Here is a 12,459-nt window from a genome sequence, read left to right on the forward strand (position 1 = left end):
AAATGGGAATTTATCAACCATACCTAAACTAACTGCATTTCCCCACTTTTCCCTTTTTTTCTGTACCTTGTAACAAATTGAATACATTCTCTACAAGTAATTGCTATATCCAAACTAATCTAACTTTGCAAGTCTTAAATCTTAATGGTATTCTCAATGTAAAACAAATATTGCCTCTGAGTGAAGATCTATGTCTTTAGAGAAGTATACACTCTTTTTTTATTGTGTCATAGACTTCAACAGTACTTTTTGCTCTTTGTTAGTTTTTTCCTGGTATTTTGGGAATGCTTTTGTTTAATTTTCTTTAAAAAAAAATGGATGTAGCTGGAGCTCTCAGGTGAGCGGCGATGAAAAGATGAGAGAATAGTGCTGATGCAGCTGCTGGATGACCTCATTTTTTTGAGGGGTTGTTTTTGCTCAAGAGCTCCTTGTGCTAAAAGCATAGCAACCAGAGCAAAGCATGGCTTGATCCATTAAAGTGTTTAAAGCCCAACGAGAAATATACCACAGCAGCTACCAAGGCCAGCTCTGTGTTTTCTTGGGATGTCTAAAAATGTAAGAGATGTTTAAAAAACCTTCCATTTAAGAGAACTAGACAGTATGTTTTGCATCAGGCTTATTAGCCTATTAAAGCTCTTAGTGTCTGCTCGTTTCCAGGAAGCATGATGAATTATTTTGTTTACAAGTGAATGTGCCGATGTGAGTCTCTCAGGCTGAAGCTAGATTGATTACTAGTGCTGGGATACATTAAGCCCACCTAGCTAGGTTGAAAGAAAAAAAACACCAATGGCATAGAGCCAAAATGTCAAAATGTTTTGTGCCAAAAAAAATATTAGCATTTAATTTTCATTAAGGATCCTCCTAGCAAAACCTAGCTAAACAGATGCCTTGGCTTAATTAATAACAGGTCTGTTTGGTTATAAGTGTAAAAGTTTTTCAAAGTGGAAACACATTTAATCCTCTCCATCATTTTAAGTTCTGCATAGTTCAGCTTGTTAAGCTTGTATAGTGCAAGTTCTGCTTTGTTACCCTGAGAAGTTAGACAAAATACTCCAAGGTTATTTATGTCCCTGAAAAGAGTAGTAACAGCAACAAAGTGTGTGCCCATCTGTGCATTGGGGCTTGGTGTTAATGAAGTGGAGAAAGCACAACTTATCCTACTGAGACTCGGGAAGCAATTAGATTGCATGTATACATTTTGACTAAATAACTGTGTTACTTTGACTTAGTATCTCATTATCTCATTGTATTAAGTGTATTTTTGGCATATTTTACAGTAATTTGACTTGTTCAATCATAAGAAAAAATATTACTTAATATTAATAGGTACTAATAGGAAAAAGGAAAATTTCTTATTACAAATAGATGCTAAATGTATTTTGTACCAACAGGGAGAATGCCGACATCGGTTTTGGGAAAGGTGTATGCTCCAGATCCTGATGACTGGGACAACAAAACCTATACATTTGAAGGACATGTTCCTAAGTAAGCCTCACGGAGACCGTTAATTTATTTTTTAGTTTCATTATCTTCTCATTGTTGTCTACTTTTCTTAGCTCTGTCTCCTTGTGTCTCTCTGTCTTTCTCTCTTTCTCTGTCTACATTTTTTTGTCTCCTTTGTGCCTCCCTCCTTTATTGATGTTAGACACCTTAGTGGCTGTGTGATTAAGGACTGTGTAAGAGGACTCTAATGGAGGCAGCTTTAGCCTTGAGAGGTCTAAGCGCAGATCTGCACTCTCCTGATGTCCCCCATTTCCTCCTTCTCTCCCTCTCTTCCTCTCTATGCTGATATCTGTGCAGTCATCCGTTGGTTTGGAGGCTGGATGCCAGGATAAAGTTAAATTTTAAGAAGCAATCAGGTTTCTGTCAGTTTTATGGCCAGGTCCTTGAATTTTAAATCAGCACATCTAAGCAGGGCCATTCACCCTCCAGTTATCAGGGCTGCTAATTAAAGATGAAGGAAGCTTCTAGAGAAGCTCTTGCTCTCTCTCACTTCCATTTCTCTCCCACTTTAACTTACCTCACCTCACTCTACCTTCCCTGACCTCATGTGTTCATGAGACTGTTCTCAATGCCCTCTCTCACCTTTTCTTTAATTTAAAGTGGCATTTCATTTAGTCTGAATATGTATCTGTCAGCGCTGGTCTTAGAGGTTATTTGACCAAAATGTCAGCTTTCTCTTAATTTTGAAATTTAGTTTGTCATCAGTTAAACGGTTTTAAAATGGCCAGGTTCTGTTATTAAACTTTGGCTGAACTGTTTAGCATATAAGCTTTTTTAATATATTATGCAATTCATACTGAATGGGGGTGAATTACATACTGAATTACAATTTTCTAAAATATATTTTTGTTAACATTGTTAACAGATAAACATAATTATTTAATAAGACAACAAATGAGTATAGACCATTTACTCTGTTGTGTGGGTCAGACATGTGATTTGCTTTTGAACACAACAGTTCAGAGGCTTAAAATGATTAACTGTCAAAGGCTTTTATACTTATATTTCTTAACGCCACCTAAACATTATAAACAGTAGAGCAATGAGACCAAAATGTGAGAACTGGTCAAAAGCTTTTCTTTTTTTGTTACTCTGTAAGCAATAGGATTCTTGCTAGTAGGTCATTGGCTCAATAGCAGTCACTGTTTCAGCAAGTACAGTTACATAAAATGCACATAAAATATAAAAAAAACAAAAGTAAAGAATGTTTAGGCCTTAAAAGTCATTAGGACTTGCTAGGCAGGTAAATGATTGTCATTAGGTATAAAATTGAACAATTCCTGAGGAGAATAAATTTAACTCTTTAAAGTTAAAAGCTCAAAAAGCTACTCAACAACCATGGGCTATTTTAAACAGCTGACTGAAGTGAAGTTAATTGAAGCAGTGGGACCCTATACAAAGATATTAGGACTTGCTAGTTCACAATTTACTTTGCACTTTGCACTTTTGAAACCTCATGTCAAGTCAAGAATTGGAAGACCAAGAAAACTCTTAGATATAACAGTCTGTATGGTGGCTAAGGCAAATCAGTTAAGAAATATTGCACAGGCAGAAGTGTGTTACTTGCTAGCTAGCTCGCATTGATTTGTACGTCCCTGTTAAAGGTAATTTCAGTGAATTTGCCTTCTATTCTTCCTTTTCTTCTTCATCAGATGAACATTCATATTTAACCCTAAGTCCAAAGTTTTGTTTATAAAAAATTTAGCGTTTGTCTTGTCCACTAATGAAGTCACTAAAACTGCTGTAGTAACCATTTCAGTGCAACAGACTATCGCTAGAATCCCAACGCCGAAACTTCCGAGTGCAGTTCTACTCAATATGAGCACTCTTGGTACACCATTGGTGCAATCAAATTAGTGGTCCGGAACTAATTATTGTATAAATTAAAATGTTGCAACCTCATCACAAAAGTGAAAGCGTGATGCATGCAAAACAATATATGGATAATAATATTGACTAAGTAAGCTGTCCAAACATTTGTACTTCCACACACACATACACATGTATGCATACACTACAAAATATAATGAGTTGTTTCCTTCTTCTGGCCCTGCAGTTACTTCATCCTGAACAAGCGCACAGGTTTTCTGGTTATAAAAGAGAATGCTCCACCAGGCACCTACGAGTTCCAGGTTCGCGTGTCAGATGGCGAGTGGCCCGATGCTGTGTCGAGAGTCAGCGTTCACGTACGAGAGTTACGAGACGAGATCATCTACAACTCTGCTTCACTTCGTCTCGCAGGTACAACTCTTCCTCAGAAGCACACTTTCCTGTAATTATTTGAATGATTTAGTTTACTGTAATAAAAAAGCAATATCAAGCCTGCTGATGAAATCAAACACAGCACACAACACATCCATTTATTTACTCTCATGAAAGTTACACTTTGAAAATAGTAAGGATCCTTAGCTCAGTGATGGTATAGTAACTGATAATGTTTAAAGATCTCCTATTACCCTATGTTCATTGTATATCCTAATGAGATTCAGAGAGCTTTAATATAAAACTCAATCATCACACTGACATGAGTCGATTTAAGTTGTAGGTGTCACATAATGGCACAGAGCTGCAGTAATGACACAGTTTTAATCGAAGCTGGCATGTCCGATCTGTAATCAGAGCAAGCTTTAATGTTGGTCATGTCAAGTGATAGTGTAATAAATTCCAAAGTGGTGCCAGTGGGGTGGCTTGGGGCTTTACAACCATCGGCATTTTAATCCTAGAGAGAGCATTTCCCAGCAGGATAGCAACCTTGAAATTAAGTGATGGCTGAAGGAGTTTATGATATTAAGCACTGCTGGGGGAAAAAAGCTGAAAAAAAAAACAGAAAGGGGAGTGGTAAAGACTTTGTAGAAAATGTGGTTATAATGAACACCCAACTCCAGACTTATTTATACCTTCATTATATGAGACAAACAGACAACCCGTGTAATAGGTGATGTTTTGGGCTATACACATTTGGACACTGTACAGCTTTTATTTGAAAGAAAATGTTAAACAATTTAAATAAATGTATAAGATTTGGTCAAGGGCAAGATATAGGAATAATAAATTAATTTTAAGAACGTGGCCAGCAGCAGGATCCCGAGCTCTCATTGCCGTGGCCCGGGTTCGATTCCCAGGCAGGGAGCTAATCCAGCCACTGAAGAGTTAACTCTCAGTGCCGGTCCCAAGCCCAGATAAAATGGGAGCGTTGCATCAGGAAGGGCATCCGGTGTAAAACCTGTGCCAAATCTAATATGCGGACCATTTGATCCGCTAAGGTGACCCCGAACAGGGAGCAGCCGAAAGAAGAAGAAAAAGTTTATTCCAAGGATGTCCTTTTATTTAGTGTAAACCATTCATTATTATTGGCACAAATATTTTGAAAACAAAACATGCTATTTTTTTATAAGTTTATATAAACTCTCTTTATATCTTTTTTTTTTTTTTATGATGGGCATCAGCTATTCTGAATGTATGAATATTACATATGTGTGTGTGTGTGTGTGTGTGTATGTGTGTGTATTTACCTTAGTCCATAAATATATGATAAACATATAAACTTCATTCTCAGACAGCAGCCCTACTAGAGCCTTTCACATTTACAGGTAAATATTATGTAATCTGCCACTTGCCATGTCTTAACAAATCCTAACCAAACACACAGTGAAGCCCAGCTTTCAGAGTAATGGGATGACCTAATGGATCGAAAGGTGGGTGGTGGTGGCTCAAGTGGTTATGGCTCTGGGGTGTTGACTGGAGGATTGGGGTTCAAGCCCCAGCGCTGCCAAGCTGCCACTGTTGACCCCATCTTCAAAGGTTGGAATTGTAAAAGAAGTTGGACATGCAACGAAAGAATTTTACTGTGTTATGATGTGTATGTGACAAAGGTTTCTATTCTCTTCATACTGTTAATTCCAGCGTCCTTGGCATTTGAAATCCCATTTAAAAAACAAATATTGACTGCAGCAAATATTGACTTTAGCAAAGCTAAATTTTTTTTTTAGAATCTTTCTGCTTTCTGAAGATTAAAGCTTATTTTATTGTCTTTTTTGTCAAATTTGCAGGTAAACATGACTGAAAGGTAAAATGTGTGGAACACAAGCATAAAGATGAGAAAATTCAAACACGTACACCTGAGACATGAAAAAAAAAAACATTTAGAATGTCTCATCTATTTTCATCCTGAAAATATTTAGAATGTCTCATCTATTTTCATCCTCCACTTTTGTCAAGAATTGTGTGTTAAGGTATAGTTTTGGGATCGATAAAAAGAGAATTTGGGAAAAATATCTGCAGTTATTAAGTGTGATTAGTGCACCAATCCCTGCTCCATCTCAAGGTCTCATTAATGGACACTTAATCATCACTGTCCTCCAGCTCACCGTAGCTTGAACTCCTCTTAAATCATATTTAATGCTAAATTCTTTCCTCTGAGGATGTCCCTGTGTGTCCTTTTCTCTTGACATATCTGATGGCTCCTAAAAACATATTGTGTCATAGATCCACATGGTTCTTCCATGTACTTGTGTTGTACACATAGAAATGTTCTTTGTATCCATCTCTGATTCCTCGAAAGATATAGAATAGATTCATAAATATAGAGTGCAAATGAATATATACTGTATGACTTATATGACTAATATTACTCATGAGTTCTTAATGTGGGTGTATTTATTTATTTATTCATTTATTCATTTATTTATTTATTTATTTTTTAAATGACCAATTCTGAAGCAATGCCTCTGCTAGTATGGACATATTTGATGTTAACGAAATTTATTTTTGTGCTTTGTCTATGGTTTGAGGTCATGGGCACTGGGAAAGAGGAATAAATTAAAACCTATTTACAAAACTAAACAGACACAGGATGGTTGTATATTAGTGAATTCATGAGTTAGTACGTCCTTGTATGAAGAAAGGAACGGTTATATCGTGCACACCATCAACAGCTGATTAACTCAAGACTTGGAGAAAAATCTTGGAGATTTTTCATGGCTGTAAACATTAACTTTAATTAAACTTTATCCTGTTAAGTGTCACAATCCGGAGACTATGACTGGGATTCACGCGCAGCAATCCACTTCCGATGGGATTCCAATCCATCGCATGGCACAATTGTTGTCACTTAACCTCCTTTCACCATAGAAACCAATGGACACATTTACAGAAAGTCTATGCTAACAGTGACCTGAAATCCAGATCCAGCCACAGACCCTGAAGCCAAAAAGGAGACAATACTACCTGCTACACCAGCAACATCGTTTCAACATTTGTAATATGTAGAACATTTCAACATTGTAGAATAGTAGAATCAATGTATGCTTATGGCATTCTGAACATGCTCAGAGCCATGGAATCAGTGGAGGTACTGTTTGGTCATCCCTGGATATCAGTCCCAGTAGCACTTGCGATGGGAGCAGAAGGTGTGCCATTTTTGCCGGTCTCTGTGTGTTTGCAGGTCTCTGTGTGACACTCTTCAGGCTCAAACAACCTTCACTGTGCTGTTCTGATGCACACACTGTTTAAGCCAGCTGTCAGAGGAGGACTTTAAAGCTGTGAAAACTGTGAAAGCATGCTGGCACTCATTCTCTCTTGCACTCATTCACTTACACTTATACACCCACCTGCAAACTTGTCATGACTCATACTCCAGTACGTACACAAAGACCCCAACTGAGATGCAAACAAAAGACAAATTCCCAAATGGAACCAATGCTCTTAGATGGAATTATACAATTATTTTTTTATATGAAAGACTTACAAAATCTTGTCTAGTGCTCTGTGGCAGTATACAGGATATTGTATATACAGTATAAGCCTGCACAGTATGCACAAGCCTGTTTGAGTGGAGCTGACAATATCCTGATCTCATTAAAGCTCTGAATCTCCCCAAAATTCTCTCAACATGTTCTCCCCTGCCTATGTGCTCCAAATCATCAATAGGCGTCCCAGGAGAACCCTGTTACTCTCTAAAAATAGCCCTAAGGAAGCTTTACCCTGCCAGAAGATGTTCTGAGTGATACATGGACTAACACACTAACGCCTCCTCTGGAGAAGCAGGTCACCAGCTTCCTAAAGCCACACAAAAAAGAAAGACATCCCAATTACAGAATGCTAGTGGAAAGTCAGAGTATGCTTTGGCAGCTCATCTTGGTGAATGCTTGGGCCAGTAAATCAATAGATATAAGCTGGGAACTTGAAGTTTATTTGTGAAGCCTGTAGAGCAGACCATTTAGGCTGTTTGTCCATAATGTTGTGCCTTTCAATCCATGCCAACAAAGGTGAGACCATAGACTGAAAAAGTAAGCCACCCCTATGTTGACAGCGAACGCTGTGTTTGCACAAGCCTGCATTATCGGATGCAGCCTGTCAGCTTCAATTTGGAAGTGCAGCGATCGCCGGGCGCTGACTTCACTTAATGATAGACGAACATGTTGAGGAGGGCAAAACGTGCGAATGCATTTTTTATGAGTGCTATTCGGCGGATGCCTCGGTTTCTGACCTCTACTGGTCCTCCTTTGGATAAAACATGACATTGAGCTTTAATTTGATTTTTTTTTTTTTCAATTGTGTGTGTCCAAACAGCACTCAGTTCAGTTGATGGCTGCTTAGGATCTTGAGAGCTAAAATAAATTTTCTACAATTTGCCATTGCATATATGAAACCATTCTTGTTAAGCTTTATAGCACACTCAGTGTATAGAATTATTATACATGCATTGAAAGCCAGCACCGTTCAGGCTTCCTTTCATGCAGTTACTCGTGTCTCTCGTGCTTATTTATACCATACAAACTGATATACACAGTAGGTTAGTTCAGGCTTTAGTTCTTTCAAACTTGAGCTAAAATTGGCCCAAAGGCAGTCAGCCATATGCAATCCCTGTGTAACATTTCAGTCTCTGGATGAACATGGACCTACTCAGACCAGAGGAGTGAGTTGCAATTAAGTTTCTAGATAGTTTGTCATCATTCTACAGCCATATTTCAGCTACATTGCCCAGCACTCAGGATGGTCTAATTGTCAGGAATAAAAATCAACAAGACTGTTCTTTTCTGTGTGTGTTCTGTTCCACAGACATCACCGCAAAAGAGTTCATGGAACAGCGAGGGGGTCTACGGAGCAGATATGAGTTGTTGGGAGACTTCCTGTCGGAGATGTTGTCTGTTGGCACAGAGGATGTTAATATTTTCAGCCTTATAGAAGTGCGAGACAGAACCCTGGATGTGCGATTCTCAGTGCTTGGTACTCCTTTCCAGCGTGCCGAGAGACTGCATGGATATCTTGCTGCTCATAAACAGAAGGTAAGGTTTCTGTCCTGGTTTCATGTACAATTACATACAGATATACAGAGGGGTAAGCTTCAATATCTCTCCGTGTGGAATGCCTTTTATTATCCTGGACTCGCAACTCACAGTGCAATAAACAATGGGAGGATTTGGGTTTTTTTTTTCCTTTTATATGCAGCTTCCAGGTCAGGATTAGAAGTTTTGAAATAATTGTTCTGTGTCTGCTTATCAGTGTTGTAGTTTGTTATTCTTTTGTAAGCTCTGTTTACATGATAATTACTTCTTGTTGCCATCAGCAAGCTGTATGCTAGCTTTGTCTGTGAGATTGCTATAAATATATGACCTGGCACACAACAGAAGTACAACAGTTAGAACTGCTGTCTCAATTACTTAAGCTTGGCATGATTGCTCTTCCAGTTGCCTGTAGATGTGGGGCTATAAGATGAGCAACGTTCCCTCAAGCATGCTTGAAAAGGCTTGAGACATGTTCTTTACTTCAGCTTAATTACTTAGATTAAAAGCCCTTTTGGGATCATTCTGCCATAGGCTACCAGTTCTTTTCAGTGAATTGTGCTGCTATCCTGCCTCTCTTCTGCAACTATAAAACGGTTTAACCACAGAGAAGCAGAGGAAGACTTCAGGTGTGATTTTCGTGCAGCCTACAGCAATTTATTTGAATGCGCTCTTCCTCAGAGGACAGACGTTGATCAGAATGAGAGAGGAAGTATAAAGATGGGAGAGAGCTATAGAGATGAGCAAGAAGGAATAGAAAGAAGGGTCAGCACAGATGAAGAGGAGACCTAGGGTTAGCAGTGTTTGGCATTCTAATTACAGGAAATACTACACAAAAGACCCACTTTCTTTTTTTTCTGACTTGTTTTGATCCCATATTCTCTTGCCTCTGCTGGTTCTTGCTTTCATTATTCAGAGCCAAAAAAAGTTTAGGAAGATACTGAATATTTACTAGAAGCACCTGATTAATATGTAATGCCTACTTTGTTCTTCCTCAATTTATTGAAAATACTATGGAAATGGAGCCTATAGATTTTCTTTAGAATAGTGAAAAGTCATTTCTATGTGAGTGCTGCATTGACTTTATACCAGATATAAATGGGAAAAAAAACGATTCAAGGGAATGTTTTTTCATGCGAAGATTTAAACCTCCCAAGTAATTGCTTTATTTTTGGCGACCATGATGGCTGTCTGTATGTCAGATAAGCTCAGGGTGGATGACAAAATGGAGACTCCCTCCCCCCCGTATGTCTCACTTTCCAGTGTTGACTAATCCTCTTCCATGAGCTCTGAGATTTTAGCTTCCTCAATCTTTCTTCTCCCCGAACATGCTCAGATTTGAACATCCCATGATTCTCCTGTGGCCTGCTGGGATAAAGGAAGCATTTCGAGGGGCATGTCACTCAAATCCCAGGGGTTCATCCTTCTATCATGCTCCCTTTACCTACCATCCCCATGGACAGTTATGTTCAGAATACCTTTGCGATTATCAGTGACAGTGCACACACATACTGACATTTCAGAAGATGAGGAAAAAAACCCTTCCATCCTAAAGTTCCTCAGGAGTTCTTCCTGTATTCATTCAGCTTAAAAGCTGCAGGATGTATGATTCGGGGAAGTGGTAATATAGAGCAGTCTCTAATGGAGAATTGATAGTGCAAGCTGCTTGTTGCAGGACATTTCATAACATTGTGACGATGTGCACCTCTACAACATGTGGGTTAATGTAAATGGCAAGTAAATACACATTCAGAAACTATTTAATGCTCTGTCACAAAACACATCATGTAACCTCACACAATTCAGTCAGACGTAATGTACAGATTAAGCTAACTGGCTCATTTAAAATACAGATTTTACATGTTTACAGGACATTGAACTGAACTTTAGTGAAGGTTGAACAAAATGCAGCCTTACTGAAATCCTGGATCTAACCTTAGATACAGTTGCCAGCCTGAGATTAGGAAAAATCTTAGAAATGAACCACACTGAAAAAAAGACCCCATACTTTTTTGTAATAATATTTTATCAGAGATGCAAAGGGCATAATGGTGTTGAAAGAATATGGAATGCATATATGGTGTAATCATATTATTCATAGTTGTGGGATGAACATAGGATAATCTTAATGACTCTAAAATTGTGCTGCTCTCCAAGCAAGGTTAGGTTAATAAATTAGGAAGGTGAGTCTGAGGTATTAAGTGCTTTCAGGAAGCCTAGGTTATAGAAGCCGAACCAGCCATAGCAGCAGATGTTGAATCACAAACGCACAACATTCCAGATGAAGAAGGTAGAGGAACAGAGCATGAGTTCTGAGGTTACCTGCATGATTCATCAGGATGAATCATGCATGTTCTGTGGACGATATGAGTAGAAGTGTGTCAGGATCTTACATACAGCTCTACATATAGAGATCATTAGTTATGCTCTTATCCTACTGTGGTTTAAATGGCGTGCATTGTAATCATAGGTCATGAGGGTAATACCTGGATAAAAGCACTATAGAACAATGTTGTAATGCTGCTCTACCATCAAAAGAAATAACAATCCTGATTAAACACAGCATGGATTGCAATTTACACTTAGAGATGAGAATGAGTCTAAGTCCTCAACATGGGAGACAGAAAGACTATTCCATAGCCTGGGGTTTTGAAGGAAAAAAGCTCAACCTGTACTGTAATTTTTATTATTCTGGGTAATATAAAAGAACCTGCAGCTTTTGATCTAACCAGATATGATGGAACATAGTAGTACAATTGTCTCCTCAGGTATTATTAGATGTCACTCAGGCCCTAGTGTAGTAGAAATTGTTGGGATTAAGTAGGAAGAGGTTAGTTGGCATCCATTGGTAATATTCTGTATATGTCTCTCAATTTGAGGTCCATTATCAGGCTTTGCTGAAGCATTAAGCTGTGCATCATCAAGATAATGCAATGTTTATAAATAACTGTCACACATGTAAAGATGGTCCTAAAGCAGAGCCTTGTGGTTCACCAAACTTTATTTTTGGATGTACAGAGAAGTCTCAATCATTAAAAATGAATAGTTGGACTAAGATTTGGGTTTGACAAGAGCTGTTCTTTTACCCTAACTAAACCTTAATTAAATTAGTAAAAATTAACTCAGTACATTGGATTGGGGTAAATGATTATAATCATATAAAATCTCCGAGACTTAAGGTTAGGGTTGTCAGTAATTCCTAGGAGCCATCCTTCATTTCCCAGTGAAAAGTCTTACATTATTATAGACGTGAAAAAAATTAAGAAAACAAAATGCAGACTTTAAATTTATTTAAGTTTTCAATTTAGTGATGAACAGTTACATACTGTTGAGTTTTGTGCTTCAATATAGAAATAAACTTTGGGGATTAGGCTTCAATACCTAACTACTGCAATGTGTGTGTCTGTGTGTGTGTGTGTGTGTGTGTGTGTGTGTGTGTGTGTGTGTGTGTGTGTGCGGTGTTCTGTGCATGTTCTCCAAAAGCTTTGCTTTCTGCTTTCCTCCTCCAGTTCTAGTACATGTCATTGTAGGCTACATGGCATCTCTAAATTGCTGAGTTTGTGTGTAATTGTGCAGTGGGTTAGCACCCCATTCAGGGTGTCCCCTACTTTGTGCTTCTTCTCCCCTGGGCTAGGCTCCAGGCTCCCCAGTAATGATACAGGTAATGAGACCA

General features: G+C 38.3%; 1 protein-coding gene across 1 annotated transcript in view; it reads left to right on the forward strand.

Annotated features, from left to right (window-relative positions):
* Positions 1 to 12,459, forward strand: part of si:ch211-186j3.6 (neural-cadherin) — a 240,406-nt gene that overhangs the window by 146,563 nt on the left and 81,384 nt on the right. Inside the window, exons 19-21 of the mRNA XM_060858990.1 lie at positions 1,392 to 1,485; positions 3,560 to 3,744; positions 8,563 to 8,789. Of these exons, the coding sequence (XP_060714973.1) occupies positions 1,392 to 1,485; positions 3,560 to 3,744; positions 8,563 to 8,789 (506 nt within the window). The remainder of the gene's footprint in view (positions 1 to 1,391; positions 1,486 to 3,559; positions 3,745 to 8,562; positions 8,790 to 12,459) is intronic.

Source organism: Tachysurus vachellii, chromosome 23 (genome assembly GCF_030014155.1).
Source record: "Tachysurus vachellii isolate PV-2020 chromosome 23, HZAU_Pvac_v1, whole genome shotgun sequence".
Classification (NCBI taxonomy): domain Eukaryota; kingdom Metazoa; phylum Chordata; class Actinopteri; order Siluriformes; family Bagridae; genus Tachysurus; species Tachysurus vachellii.